General features: G+C 36.9%; 1 protein-coding gene across 1 annotated transcript; it reads left to right on the top strand.

Annotated features, from left to right (window-relative positions):
- The first annotated feature begins 1,300 nt into the window (after positions 1–1,300).
- LOC105210882 (carboxylesterase 1F) lies at positions 1,301–3,937 on the top strand. The gene is made up of 3 exons (XM_011182080.2): positions 1,301–2,556; positions 2,656–3,117; positions 3,175–3,937. Exons 1-3 carry the CDS (start codon positions 1,645–1,647, stop codon positions 3,826–3,828), a joined length of 2,028 nt encoding a protein of 675 aa, XP_011180382.2. The 5' UTR covers positions 1,301–1,644; the 3' UTR covers positions 3,829–3,937.
- The last annotated feature ends 11,918 nt before the right edge of the window (positions 3,938–15,855 follow it).

Genomic DNA, 15,855 nt, shown 5'->3' with positions numbered 1-15,855 from the left:
TGCTATTTTATTCCATACAGGTACATATCTATTAATTTGCCTTTTGCTCCTATGCTCCAATAATACGTATTTCTCGGCTTTGGTTTCAGTATCTCAAGGACTTACACTGATGTTTATAAGAAGAAATTATGCATAAATAGACTACAATCCTGTTGAATTCTGAACTCTTAGTTTGTTTCTGCTCAGATTCCAATTTGACTGATGGTGATGCCGAGATAACTCATTCGAAAATATTTGCAATATTGTGGATTCTTGCCATTTTGATACCAGTGTTTAGCTCTTACTTTCTCTAGGAAATCTCCAAGCTATTAGCTATTTAATTATTTAGAAAAAATGTTGACGATTTTTGTATCAATTTTTAAATGGGATTTTGAGAACCTTACAGCATTCAATGCAATTGAATATCTCTATTAATAGTGTGATGATCGAAAAAACACCGCTGCTTTCATTTCTTAGTTTGAATCATGACTCAGAGCGTACATGAATGACATTCGATTGTTTATATTTCATTAATCATACTATTATTATTTATTTTGTTTCAATTGAAAGGCGACATTTTTCGTTTTTGCTGTCATTTTAATTGCTGTGACATGTTCATCATTTATTTATGCGTATAACTGAGCTCCCGTGATTTTGCGGTTAGTATAATATGTGTACATATATTTATATTCATATTAAATTATTCTAATATCATATATATACAGATAGAAGCAAGATATGATGTATAAAGTGCCAATCACTCGGCTTGAATGTCAATTGAGTGAACGGAGGCATTTCTGCTTAAACTCGAATACATACAAATATTTGACTCAGTGAATTGGTTATTGGATGATGTATTGGTTTCGGAAAGTGGCTGAAATTATTTTGAAATAAAGTACTTGAAGAAGTTATTGACTTCTGAACGTAGGAAACATCATAAATTGACAATCTTCAGGAACAAATTCTCTTACGATAAGCAAGTAATGTAAGACTTATCTAGATGTGTGGTGGATATTCTGGTCCTTTTCATATAGTTCCCTAAACAATACAAAATTCGGGTCTTCCAAATTTTACTATTTTCGAATCGCTCGAGAAGGCTTTACATGTCACCATTACGATCGCATGCTTTGAAGCGACGATCGAGGTCTAACTCATTTGGATGCATTTATAATCTCAATTAAACAGGAATAGAGCCAACCAAATATAAGTCGATTTTTAATATGGACCATATTAAACGAACCTCTTTGTCAGAATTTTTGTTGATAATATACAACAACAATAAAAATACACTTTTCTGTTTTCTTTCCGATAATTTCTGTTATATTTTTGCTACCCTATTCTTGTTCTTCTTTGATAAGTAAGTTCATGAAGTTAACAGTTTCAAGGACAGTAAATTATAGCAGCGCAAAGTGATATCAATTCAGCAGAGCCAATCTCAAGCTATACGAGTACTTTTCTGATCGTTTCTGTTGCTGCGCTATCCACACAAAGCGAATAAACGGGCTTGAGCTGAGCCGACAGATAACACACAAAGCACACGCTGAAGGGCAAAATGAATTTACGAGCAGGGCTCACCGGCAGTTACCGCTTGGCATTCAATTTGAAAGCATTCACTGCAATATATTGGAACCAGTTTGCGCGTATTAATAGCTTAACAAGTTCGCAATGTCGGCGCTAGTTGTTAAACTGTTCATTATTCTTGTATTATTCGCAACTACTTTAATTTGTTGTGATGCCACGCAACCAGCAGAAAGTGTCCGAAATAAACGTGTAAAGCGCATTGTTGGCGGTCGTCATTCGAAGGCGCCACCACCGGACGATCCGGTCGTATTTACGCGCGCCTTCAATCGTGATGCGCGCGTCGAAGGTTTTCGCAATCCCGAAACTGGCGTTTATTCCTTCCTCGGTCTGTATTACGCCGAACCACCAATTGAACGTTTGCGTTTTGCGCGCCCGGTTTACAAGCGTATGGCCGGCGATATTAATGCCACACAATATGGTCCACCGTGTATCCAACCCTATGCATATAATAAACGTCGCATAGTGGGTAGTGAAGATTGTTTGCTGCTGAATGTTTATACACCACATATGCCCGATGAAACGACTGGACTGCCGGTTTATGTCTGGTTACATCCGGGTGGTTTTCGTTTTGGTTCTGCGGCGCAATATGATGCCACGCCTATGGCACGTCAGGGTGTTATAGTCGTAGCGCCACAATATCGTCTCGGTTCGTTGGGTATTATGGGTGATGGCACTAAGGAGTTCGATGGCAATTTGGCGATCTTCGATATGGCTACAGCTATGCGTTGGGTTAACGATTATATACAATACTTCGGCGGTGATCCAAGTAGAGTTAAAGCTATTGGTCACGGTTCGGGCGCAGCGTCTGCAATGTTCTTATCGATGTCGCCCTCGGCACGCAGTGCAACTGATATATCGGGTGTGGTCGCGATGTCGGGTACAGCGTTATCGCAGTATGCAACCGATAAAGAACCGCTGCAAAGTGTGGAGGAAGTGGCGAGAATTAATGGTTGTCCGACAAAGAATGAACTGACGATCGTGCAGTGCATGAGAGAGGTACATATTAAATTTCCTTTTCGGTGTTTGTAGAATCGATTTTTGGAGTCAGAAGTTCAATCTAGAATTGACTTTAATTTATTGCATGAACTTTTTTAGAAATCAGCCGAGGATATTATACAGAATGACTCGAAAATCCAAACGGAACGTCTCGCCGGACGCGCAATTGTCAAAAGTCTCTCGGGCAGTGTCGGTTTCACGCCACATATCGAAGATAAAAACGATGGACGTTCTCTACCGAGCTTGATTGAGGGAGAACCGGAGGAACAGCTACGCGGTGGCAAATTCACGCCTATACCGTTATTAACAGGTGTCACAAAACATGAAACCGCTAATGCTCTTCGCATTGGCACACTTAATCGTATCTTTGGTTCGGCACAAAAATTTCTAACTTCACTATCCGGTACTTTGAAAGATTTAGCAGGTTTTTTGCGCATTGATCAAGTGACCGGAGATATACTCCAACCGGTGCTACCCGGTCTAACGGAGGCATTGACGCCAACACTAAACGATTTGCTTAAGGTGCCTGAGTCTTTTAGTCTGGATGAAGTGATGACGAAGGTATTCTGAAAATATTTTCCATTAATTCTAATACAAAGACATTCAATAACACTGTAGATCATTGACACCAGCACCGATATAATTTTCAATCTGCCGGCTGTTTTAACTTTACAAGTGTGGTCTGAGATTGCACCCTCATTTATGTATAGTTTCGAATACAATGGCACGCGCTCCAAGGGTATACATTTTTTGCGTGGTCTGCCGATCGTTTCCGAGTACGCGGGTAATAGAAACTCAGAGATGGTGGCGCATGGCGATGAACTCGGCTATATGTTCGATGCAAATGATCTCTTTGGTAATCCCATACCGGAAGCACAGCTTATGGATCCGGAAGATTTGAGAGTGCGTCAAAACATGATCGGTATGTTGGTGCAGTTCGCGAAATCATTTGGTAAGGATAGTACGAAAGAGTCTACCGATGATGCACTCTTTAAGAGCGTAGCTGGCAAAGAGGTGCCCTTCATTAAGGTGGATACTGACATTAATGCCGACAGCGATTTCCGGTTTTGTGAGCTCTCGGTGTTGGGTGCTTCACTCACGCCGTTGACCTCTACCACTTGTCAAGGATTGAGTAATTTACGCAGTTTGTTGACACCTTTGCAGGTTGGTAACTGGCTTGATGCTGGTGCTGGTATACTTGGTAATCGCAGACCAAGCGGTCAGTCAAATATTGGTGGTCCACTGATTGATGCTAATCAATTATTTGGTTGAAAAGTCAATATATTAAATATTCGTGTCGGCATATTAGAAATATATCAAAAATATAAGTAAGGTTCTTCCGATTTTTTATAATAAATAAATACATATATTTTTTAGATTAGTTTGTTATTGGTTTATTTTATTTTATAATTACGGCTCCAAAAAATTCGAAAGTGTTTCACAAGACTGTTTAGAAATCAGTTAGTTTGATGTTTAGAATGTAATTAGAGCTCGGATGATTCACTGAGCTCTCTTGATATCCCGAGGTCTGATAAGCACTTAGCTATTGCTATACTATTCGTACAATTGAAGACCGAAGGAAATTACCAACAGGATTTGTGGTTTTTGAGAGGGGAATTCTTCGACTAGACATGCCAGTAATCTTTCTTTCTGTCTGGGAGTTTGAGAACACTTGAAAGCTCTGGGGCCCTTGAAGATTTATGAATCGAATAACCGACTGGTATAAAAACTGAGTAGTCGCCCATTGTCCTCTATTGCATAGAACTTATTTCATAACCTCAAAGAAGTCTAACTCCAAAAGATGATAGGTGCTGAATCGAAGAGATCACAAAAGCTTTCAGCTCAATTAGTCTCATTTACGCTACTAATTAAATCAATAGATAAATAACAACAACAACAAAGCTCATTTTCCATATGGTAAACAATAAAAGGTGACAGCTAAGTAAAAACAATGGCAGGCGAGCCATTTACCAACAAAGAGATTTTCACAAATTTGCTCGTTTACTTTGCCCTAACAATTTTCGGCTTAAAGTTCAAACAAAGGAAAAAATAATATTTTACACTTGAAAATATAAATAACCGCGCTGCTGTGGCATTGAATTTTTGTTTTCTTAGCTGGCGGCGTAATCTCTCAGCAAACAGCGTAAACCAAGCGTCGAAGTCAACGATTGGTTGCCAATCATAATACCCATGAACAGCGCTTATGCCTGTTGTTGTTGTTGCCGTGAGAAGTGTGGTGCGGTGAGTCTATGCTGCGGCGACGACTGTCGCCAGCGTTGCCACCACAATGGTGATGCCAATGTGGCTGCAGCCAATGCTTTGGAAGCCACTTTAAGCTTGCCAAATCCATAATGCAAACAAAACCGAGGAGAATAGAAATGATTGCGCTTCGGTTGCGAGCAAATGGTGTGAGTGATGGGGACGCGCGTAGAAAACTGTAGCGAAAAATTGTTGATGACATCGTTGCCTAGACACAATGAAACGCTGTAAATACCAGTGAGGAGAGTACTGACGTACATACAGCTATGAATATTGATTGCCAGGTGTATACTAGGGAGAGGGGCGGTTTATTCACGCTAGCATCGTGCCGCCGCTTTGGTTATTGTTGTCTTGTGTGTCAATAATTTGATAAAAAATAAGGAGAGGCTTAAAACGAATGAAGTCGAATTTTATTAGAATGGAACTGCTTCCCTGGGTAAAAATTGTCCGATCATCTGATTAATGGTCCATCGTTCAACCTCAAGCTCCTTTCTGCAAACAATTCTGAGGAAGTTTGTCGAGTAGTGTCTTGGTCCTGGATCAAATAAAAAATCGCGGAACCGGCTTGAGAGCCTGACTTTGTTTATTTAAAGAAGTTATATTAGATCGAAGTTAGTTAGGTTGGTGTTTCGTCAAGTTGGCTTTCTAGAACTCATTAGTTCTTACTTCAAAGTAAAAGATACGAATGTCTAAACTTTTCTAATGTAAAAAAGCCCTTAAACTGGGTTACTGACTTTTAAAAATATGATATCTCCACAAGTTAACCCCAGTTCCGAAAGGAAAAGTGGATGTTTCAGGATAAATTGTCGACATTTGGTCTTCCTTGTTTCCTCTAATCGGTCAGTGTTGGCTTTCTAAACTGTGGCATCTGAAGTAAAATCCACGAAGGAACACTTTTTTTTATCTGATTGCAGGTTTCAGACACCTTGGATAAATATACTTCCAAGAAGTGGATAGATTAGGTCTGGTTGACTGTTCAAAACAGGGTTGATTGTAAGAAAGAAAAAGTCTGTTGATAATGTCAACAAATACTCTAGTAGGTGGGCTTGGGTTAGCTCTGTGAGCATCTTGTCCATATTCAGGAAGTGACAGATTTACTTTCTGGTCGAAACATTTAACAAACTTTAAATACCCTTCAAGAACATGTTGACTTCGGGTTTACAAGGAAAAAACATAATTACAAAAAATAAATAAAAAATAAATGAATCACAAAGTATTCCTTTACCGGTAATCGTAATCGATATTCAATGGAAAGCCAGTCAAGTGTAGTAAATTTTTCGTTGGTGGGCGTTTAAGATGCTGCGCTGCAGCTTCTATTTGCTGCTTTTGGCAACATTTCGTCGGCTTCGTCATTTTAATGCTCATCAGCGTTGATATTCTGATTTGTTGAATTAAATTACTGTAAAATAAACAAATAATTGTAGGGAAACAGCACAGTATCTGGTCGCTGCGGCAAACGTGAGAGCAGACTCGTCGATCGAAGTAATGGGTAGCAGCAGGAAATTTAAATGAAAATGAAATTCAAAATTAAGCATGGCGAAATTGCTGATGCCATAAGTAAGCAGATTAAGAGTTCATTGATAGCTTAGAAAGCAGCAAATGAGCAGGCAAATAATAACAACAAAGTGGAATTACGAGTTTGAATGTGAAATGAATGATAAATATAATGTTGGACTGATGCCTGGATTAAAAGAGAAATGGTTGACTTTCTTCGAAATTATTTATTGATTTAAATCATTAGTAAATGATAACTCATATTTAAGTAGGAAGCTTAAATGCTTAAAAGTTGTTTGAGGTACTTTTATTAATTTTAATTAACAGAGAGGGTTTTTGTGATGTATTTGAGAGTATTTTAGAGAGTTATTAGTTGAAGAAGAAAACAAGTTGTTCCATTTAAACATAGGCATTGAGAAACAGTGGAGAGGAACAAAGCAGTTCTTAGTGAGAATAAGAATGACTGTCGCTGTCTACCGAGATCGAATATATAATTTTGGAACATATTGATATGTGATTGCCTATTGAGCTAGGTGATTCCGTTACCTAGCTCAATAGGCAAAGAACTTGAACTTTTGATATATAAAGAGAACATATCAAGTGAAGCTGCGATTCACAATATTTTGTCGAGCTCATAGTTTAATTATTTATTAATATTCCGGTGTTTAAATATTAAACTTTATAAAAAATTAAGTTTTGAAATTTTCGAAATTCATTTTAGCAGTTTAAAGCACTAAAGCACCAGACACTGTCCAGCAGTCCATTTATCTAAAAATATCGCACATCATCTTGGAAAACAGTATCAGTTCGAGAAGACAAATTATTTCAACAAAAACAAAAAAAATAAAAAAATCCAAAATTAAATATTTCAACGCAAAAGCTTCTCACATTTTTCCTGCACAATATTGAAATACCGTTAAAAATAAAACTTGCAAATCATTAATTTAAAAGCGGCTTACGGCTGACTGCCGACCGAACAGGAAGTATACGCACTCGAACTGCCACAATGCGCACGGGAACTTTGCGCAAAACTTTTGAAATTCAATAAATTTTGTGGCAGTAAAACCACATAATCGTTAATCATTTCAAGGATAATTAATTGTAAACTTTACATAATGAGCCGAATGAGCATCATTAATAATAGCAGATGGTCGCGAGGTGGACGAAATGATTAACATCATTAGCCAACTGAGAGTGCGGGAAAAAGTGAACGGTGATTCGTATGAATGGCGTGCCCTACAAGAGTGATGGGCAGGTGACGGCCACAAGGCGGTGGGAAGTGACAGAGACAGTGACAAGACAAAAATTCAAATGAGACAGTTTAAAGTAAGCTGCAACGCATTGCAAATCAAAATTATTAATGAGCAGTAAAGACGAAATTTATTAAATTTTTGTGTGAGAGTGAGAGTTTAAAGTGTTGTAGAATGAAGCGCACTATTCAGCCAATTTTTAAATCGTTAGCAAATTAATTTGTTTGTAAAGTTTATTTTCGCTAGGTGGCTAGGTCCTTTAATTCCAATTGGGAAACAATTACTTGAAATATACTTAATTATCCTCCTCATCTTCGAAGTGCAATGTATGAACTGACGACTGACTGTTGTTGAGACTCCCATAAACTCTTAGAAGGCTTGATATCCAATGCTTTCATCCTTTCGTCGATTATGAGATAAAATGTTCGGCAGTTACTCACCGAAAACTTTCCTGTTACTTACTGGAAAATCATATAACTAAAGGTTCTATCCTCGATATAGTACCCAGTCGAGTATCCTATCTTATCTTTAGAAGATTTCTTGTAGTACATTTGACAAAATTTTCTTCTTTGCCCCTTTTAGTGCATTAAAATCAATGTTTATTTATTCTATGAATTTTCCTATCGGGTTATCTTCAACTACAAATTAGGTAGTAATTAAATTTCAAATACGCTAGTGTTATTTGGGCCAAATAAGTTAGTCTAATTCACATATATAGTAAGTATGCTAATTTACATATGAACTCACATACATAATTATTTGGTTGCTATCGTGGGCTTTGTTCTGGAATTAATTTGAAATATCTATGGCATGCTGCACTTAATTCAAATGTTTGGGGGTAATTCCAAAGATCGCAAACTCAGAATTTGAATCACAATATGGAATCTGAGGTAGAAACAGTTGAACGGAGTTTATGTTTCGAAAGAAGCTTAATCAAAGTATGTTAAGACAAGAAGGGAGTTTCTTTTCGAAATTAGTCTCTTCTCGAAATGAGCTTTATCGGATAATTTTATGACAAGAAAGGAGTTTCTTTTCAAAATTAGTTTCTTTTCGAAATTAGTCTCTTCTCGAAATGAGCTTCATCGGATAATTTTATGACAAGAAAGGAGTTTCTTTTCAAAATTAGTTTCTTTTCGAAATTAGTCTCTTCTCGAAATGAGCTTCATCGGATAATTTTATGATAAAAGAGGAGTTTCTTTTCGAAATGAGCTCTATCGGTTAATTTTAAGACATGAAAGGAGCTTCTTTTCAAAATGAGTTTCTTTTCGAAATAAGCTCTATCGGTTAATTTCAAGACAAGAAAGGAGTTTCTTTTCAAAATGAGTTTCTTTTCGAAATGAGCTCTATCGGTTAATTTTAAGACAAGAAAGGAGTTTCTTTTCAAAATGAATTTCTTTTCGAAATTAGTCTCTTCTCGAAATGAGCTTTATCGGATAATTTTATGATAAAAAAAGAGTTTCTTTTCGAAATGCTATAGGTTAATTTTATGATAAGAAAGGAGTTTCTTTTCAAAATGAGTTTCTTTTCGAAATTAGTCTCTTCTCGAAATGAGCTTTATCGGATAATTTTATGATAAAAGAGGAGTTTCTTTTCGAAATGAGCTCTATCGGTTAATTTTAAGACATGAAAGGAGTTTCTTTTCAAAATGAGTTTCTTTTCGAAATTAGTCTCTTCTCGAAATGAGCTTTATCGGATAATTTTATGATAAAAGAGGAGTTTCTTTTCGAAATGAGCTCTATCGGTTAATTTTAAGACATGAAAGGAGTTTCTTTTCAAAATGAGTTTCTTTTCAAAATAAGCTCTATCGGTTAATTTCAAGACAAGAAAGGAGTTTCTTTTCAAAATGAGTTTCTTTTCGAAATGAGCTCTATCGGTTAATTTTAAGACAAGAAAGGAGTTTCTTTTCAAAATGAGTTTCTTTTCAAAATGAATTTCTTCTCGAAATGAGCGTTATCGGATAATTATAAGAGCTGAAAGCAGTTTCTTTTCAAAATAAGTTTCCAATTTTCAATCCAATGTTAATGCTCCTACAAAAGGCACAAGCTGTCAGATTCTGCTCATTCTGGATTCAGGTAACCAATAATTTACTTCTTAGATTATTCTACAGGATTATTCTATGGGTACGCGGTTTAAAATTATTGAAAAAAACTAGATTTCATATTTTAACTATCTCTTTTGCTTACAATTCGAAAATCATGAGCTCAAGTTTGAGTTTGAAATTATTCTAAGGTCTCTGATATATAAAAAAAAGTCTTAGAAATTCTTAAAATAAAATTTAGTTCTTCAAATTGATATTTAAAATCAGAAATTTGTAGTTGAACACTTTAAAATTGTTGGGAACCCTATTTACTAAATTTTTTAAGGACAGTTTTCTCAGTTTTTTATTCAAAAAATGAGTAATTATTATTAAAAACATTTTAAACTATAATTTGCAACTAATTCTATAAAACGAAAAGTTTATTGGTTATTTTTGACAACCTGGCAACCCTACTGAGTTGCACTTACTCACTTTTCATTTTCTAAAGTTTCTTAAATAAGCTGCAAATTAAATAATTTTTTATAGACTTTAGTTTTCATATTTTATATTAAAATAAAACCTATTCTTCTCTTTCTTATTTTAACAAAAAAAAATGAATTATTTAAAATTTTGCTAGAAATTAATTCAAATCATATTACCACTTGAATTGGCATGAAATGTTCCCTGTGCTCATCTAGATACCTATAAACATACCTAAATATACAAACATATCTAGGTGACTACAGCATGCGTGTGAAAATTTCCACACAACAACTTTACGATTGGATTTTATTAACTGGCAAAAATTGCTGCAAAGCTGCACTGAGTCACAAGCGCACACGCAAACGAACACAAACTTGCACCAATGCTAACGCTGCATTGCGCACCAGCACGCCGGTGCTCTGCGCTGCACTGGCAATCGCATGTTCGACCACTTGTTTGGTTGAACAAGCCCCAATGGTACTCGAGCTTCAGTGATTTCCAATTAAATTGAAATCAATTCAATATTGCACAGTTCAGTGCATTTAAAGTGAATCGGAGCGGTCGCAACTAGACAGGGGTGGCGAGTCAGTCGAGCAGGCGACCAGACAACAACAAAACGGTGTGCAGGCCACAGTAACAGCATATACACAATTATATGTACTTGCAGTTGGCGAACATTGCTTGTGCTGGAAATAACAACAACACTGAGCACACCTTGCACCTAGCAGCGGCCCGTCACACCGCATTTGTTCCAGACGAGCGCCTTGCAATCCGACAGTCACCGCACCAGTCGCCCATTAACTTGTGAATGTCCGCACTAACTGCCCATTAACCGGGTGGCCAATGGAAATTTGAAGGGACAGCGACAATTGCTGCCATTGCGGCAACATTTCTCAACACCAACAACAAAACACACTCACATATATATACAGAGTGGGAGACAGTTTATGAAAAGTATTGATAGTGTACTGACGTCACGTGTGGAGAGAGGGAGGCTTTAAACATCATAAATAATTTGATTAGCACTAATTGCATGTGTGTGATGCATGTGGCATACACGTACACCTGTCAACGCCTTCATGGCACGCAAACACACTTCTAACACCTTGCCGGTCGGCCGAAGGTGTGAGCTCGTCCCCAGTCTTCTTCTTTGATTGATTGACAGCTCGCAGGCTACACAAACTAGCTCGGTGCTGGTTGAGTGAGCAATTTAATTGTTGTTTACGTCAACGGTTGTCATAATTTTGGGAAAATATTTTCTATTAGATTTAGTATTGACTCAATTAACAACTAAGGATTTTGCTAATGTCTGGGGCCAATCGGAATTTAGTTGTGGAAGGTTGGAAGTGGCGATATCTTCAACTGGAGTTCTTAGGTAATGAAGTATAAAGAAAAGGTTGACAAACTTTTTCGAATTAATCTATTAATAGAGGCTTATAGGGACCTTGCGGATACAGAGAACTAACTTCAATGTGGGGTAATTGATAGACTGAGAGTTTTTGCTTCATAGCAGACGTCTTTAGCTTAGTTCCTCTCAATACCATCCTTTAACTATATGTTTGGATAACCTTACTAAAGTAAATCTCTTGAGGATGAGAAGTGGAACTACCCTTTGGAGAGTTTTGTGTCCCAATTGTTGAGAATCCTTTCAGGACCAAGCACAATATATTTTTCATATCCATGGAACCCTGTTTTGTATCTGTCTATCAGAGGTTGAAACTTCAGTGAAGAGCTGACAGGAATTGCTACTCGTTCCAACTACCAAAGTAAGTCATTAGCTCCGATCGGGTAATAGTCTTCAAAAAAGCATCAGTCTTCCAACTAGTAACGTCATAACTTAGAGTGATAAATATTTTTGAACAGCTTTATGAGGGTAGCACCTGTCATTTGGACCACTAATGCTAAGCGCCATATCACAAAAGGGGTGAGATGCCCACCTAAAAACCAAGCTTGAAGACAAGTCTAACAGAATTTTAAGAATCGAAATCCATTAAATTATTGAGTAGAAAACCGCGAATACTTCCCTGAAATGGATACTGGAGAGGTTTGCCAGGATCGTAGCTTAATCTCTTGATATCAGTGAGACGGGTCATTGTTAGTAAAAAGAAAAGAGATTGTATCATTATTGAATGATTGCTCCTTCAATTTAGTATTCATGGAGGCAGTCAGTTTGCCCTCAGAACCACTTTTCCTAATTTATGACTATCCATAGACGAATCATAGGAGAACCATTGCATATGCTTCCAGGGGAGAGCAATTGAACGAAGATGCTTTCATTGAAATAACGAAGATGTGCTTTAAGAACAAAATTGTGCTAGTTCTGTCCAGGGATGGGCTGACAGCAGCTAGGGTTAATAGAACGGTTGACCGTTTGTGTTTAGAGAAGTTGTCCAGAGACGCGGATGTTGCTAGCGAAGTTAAACATCTATTAGCCGAACCTTCTTCTTTTTTTCATACATTTAGATTTTCTGAGAGCTAAGGAATGAGATTTCGTCCGCGCATTCCTTACTTTTAATTCTAAATTTTCTGAGTACTAAAATGCTGAACTGTTCTCTTTCTTAAAACGTTATTTTCCAATCAACAATTAAAGTTTAATAACCAATGCTTGTATTGTCGGGGTTGGTGAAAGCACAACCTACTCCACTAAAAGCACATCCGTTTTCACAGCCATTTAGCTGCGTAAGCATGGCAATTTGATGGAAAAATCTCACGGGACTCTGTCCGCCGTGAACGGGCGCATATGCAGTCACTTAACTCCCCCCAAGTATGCTACAACGCAGTCAAATTAACATTTACCTAAATTTCCGTACAGTCAAACTTCCTTATAAATATTGTAAAGGCTTTAGAGCTTTTTGCATTTATAAATTTTTAAACACTTTTTTCACCCCAAACCATTGGTTTGCCTACTTACAACCCTGTTAAAGTAAGACGTTGGTAGATTTGTATGTTTTATGCCTTTCCTCTAATAGGCACTCACCCTGTGTCAACTGTTATTCGTACTTACAACCCGTAAAAACGGTACTTTCATTGTAAATACTACTTACTACCTGCTTTTCGTCTTATCGCCGGAGCAAGTTCGTTGCTACTTACTTGTGCCAACCCCACGTCCTGGTGGAGGTCACCGAAAGCACTTTTTAATTTACTTTTCACAATCTTCTGTGACTTCTTTGTTCCGTCTTCCACTCGTTCTCCATCTATTGTGGGAGTGTGTCGTAGAATTAAGTGTTTTATATTCGGTATCCCATAACAGAGATCTGATAAGATACAATAAGTTAATGCATAAGTAAGTAAGTATGTAAATAAGTACATAAGTATGTGTACTCAGCGATTCAATATAAATCTGTATGCAGCAAATTGTATCACCAAGAGAGTTGGATTTTGAAAAATATGTGTTAGAGTTCGAGAGTTCATTCTCACAGACTTTTATGGAGAGAATTAAATATATTTTTAAATATTTAGAAGAAATGTTTATGATTCCTCTGTATTTTGCGAATATCTGTTTTTCATAAATCAATATTTGGGTTTGTCTTGTCCTAAAGTGAAGTTGTGAAACATGGACTTTATATAAAATTTTCTGTATCCTATCTCTTCTCTTCATCTCTTATTAAATGAGATACTTTTCTCAAGCATTTTTATTGATTTTTCCTTGATATTTAATACATTTTTAGGAAATTGTGAGTATTATATTTTTGTCACAAGAAAGTTGAATCTTAAATTCCCTGGACTGTCATCAGGTGTAGAAGCTGATGATCAGGTTGTTGACCATTCGAGTGACTCCTTAACTATATTACAAGATACACGGCATATCAATCCATATTTCGATAATTGCATTACCTCTCATTTTTTCTTTTTCGACATCTCTTTCTCTGAAACCATACGGAAATTTTAGCTCTATTAGAGAAGTATTGACCATTTGAACTTTGACCCTTGTCATGATGATGTTGTTTAAGAGCTGTCAAACGGCTGTGGTAGTATCACTTGAAATATTGAGATTATAAATTATTTTTTCTTTTAGGTCCACCCTAATTTGTATTTGCATATTCTAGTTTTCGATTTATTTGATATTTATTATTTTATGACCATATGTCAAAGTTCAAAAATCATGACAATTGATGCACTGACCACTGACATTCCAAAATAACTGATAATTGTCGTAATTTCAATATTATAGTTATCAAATAATTTATTTTATACACTCTTACATCAGCTGCTGCTGCAATGTTGAGGTCAACAATGAAAGCCACAATTCTATTACATGAATAATCAATTTTTGTTAAAATAAGTTTCCTAATAAACCCGACAATTCACGTGTATGTTTGTGTGTGAAAACCAAAGCGATTTTCAAAATGAAGTTTAATGGTTCGAAAGTAAATTAATTGTACAATAAGACAATGATGAATTCGATGCAAGTGGAAAACCACAAATACCAATATGATTTCACTCGGTATGTGTGCGTGTGTGTGTGTTTAAAATTGTGCCTTGACAGATGTTGGCATATTAAGGATAAGACAATATTTTTGAAAATTACATATGTAATTAAATGATTTATTCGAAAATACACTGATATGCAATATAATGGCGTATAATGTAATTATTGTTGTTGTTGTGCATTTTAACAAATCATTAAGCTACAAAAGACAACAAGTTTATTTTGCACATTCGACTTATCTTGCAACTTACAGCCTGAAATGTTTTGGCAGTTTGGCTCCAAATGGTAATACCAAGTTAAGCCAGGTCCTTCCAACTGAGTGGCGATCTTCCTCCTTCTCGGCTTCCATCAGCGGGTACTGGCATCGAACACTTTCAGAGCTGGAGCACTTTCGTCTTGTCTTCGTTCACCACCAGACCATGCGCTTCGCTTCCTTATCCAGTCTGGATAAAGCAGACTAACGGCGCGGGTGTTGTTTCCAATGATATCGATATCATCGGCGTACGCCAGCAGCTGTACACTTTTATAGAATATTTTATTCTTCAACATCACGTTAAAGAAGTCACACGATAATGGGTCTCCTTGTCTGAAACCTCGTTTGGTAGCGAGCGGCTCGGAGAGGTCCTTCCCGATACTGACGGAGCTTTTGGTGTTGCTCAATGTCAGCTTACACAGCCGAATTAGTTTTGCAGTAATACCAAATTCAGACAAAGCGGCATAGAGGCAACTCCTTTTTGTGCTGTCGAAAGATGCTTTGAAATCGACAAAGAGATGGTATGTGTCGATCCTCTTTTCACAGGTCTTTTCCAAGATTTGGCGCATGGTGAAGATCTGGTCAGATGTAGATTTTCTAGATCTAAAGCCACACTGATAAGGTCCAATCAGTTTGTTGATGGTGGGCTTTAGTCTTTCACACAGTACGCTCGATAGAACCTTATAAGCGATGTTGAGAAGACTTATCCCACGGACCAGCTCTAACGAACAAAAAAACTACCAAAATACTACTCTGTTCCGCCATTCTCTAAGACTTAATTGTGTAGTTTACCCAAGCTCGAAGGTCTGTATGCCTAAGATTTATCAGTGAGATGAGAATCATTATGAATTTATATTCGTAGACGAAACTTTAGACATATTTCGAGAGCTCACAACTTGAAAAAGTCCTTCGATATACAGCTATACAGCTTATTCGCTAACTGGCTGTCAAATCTAAATCTTGGTATAAGCTGACCTCGAATCGTTCATTTCTACTTCTTGTTCATTCGTAGAAGTATGGTATTTGTGGATCTAGGGACTCATTTGATTGTTTTGGGAATGAAATATCATGGTTGGAAGAATGGTGCCTTCGGAGAAGCTCACCAATTTCAGAT

This window comes from Zeugodacus cucurbitae, chromosome 3 (assembly GCF_028554725.1).
Source record: "Zeugodacus cucurbitae isolate PBARC_wt_2022May chromosome 3, idZeuCucr1.2, whole genome shotgun sequence".
In the NCBI taxonomy this organism is placed as follows: Eukaryota; Metazoa; Arthropoda; class Insecta; order Diptera; family Tephritidae; genus Zeugodacus; species Zeugodacus cucurbitae.
Note: the sequence above shows the minus strand (reverse complement) of the source record. Positions and strands in the feature narration are given on the sequence as shown.

Bases quoted from the DNA above. Each gene is read 5' to 3' on its own strand.
- LOC105210882 (XM_011182080.2), top strand. From the start codon at position 1,645: ATGTCGGCGCTAGTTGTTAAACTGTTCATTATTCTTGTATTATTCGCA. The intron at 2,557-2,655 runs GTACATATTAAA...GAACTTTTTTAG, and splicing joins TCGTGCAGTGCATGAGAGAG to AAATCAGCCGAGGATATTAT. The intron at 3,118-3,174 runs GTATTCTGAAAA...ATAACACTGTAG, and splicing joins TGGATGAAGTGATGACGAAG to ATCATTGACACCAGCACCGA.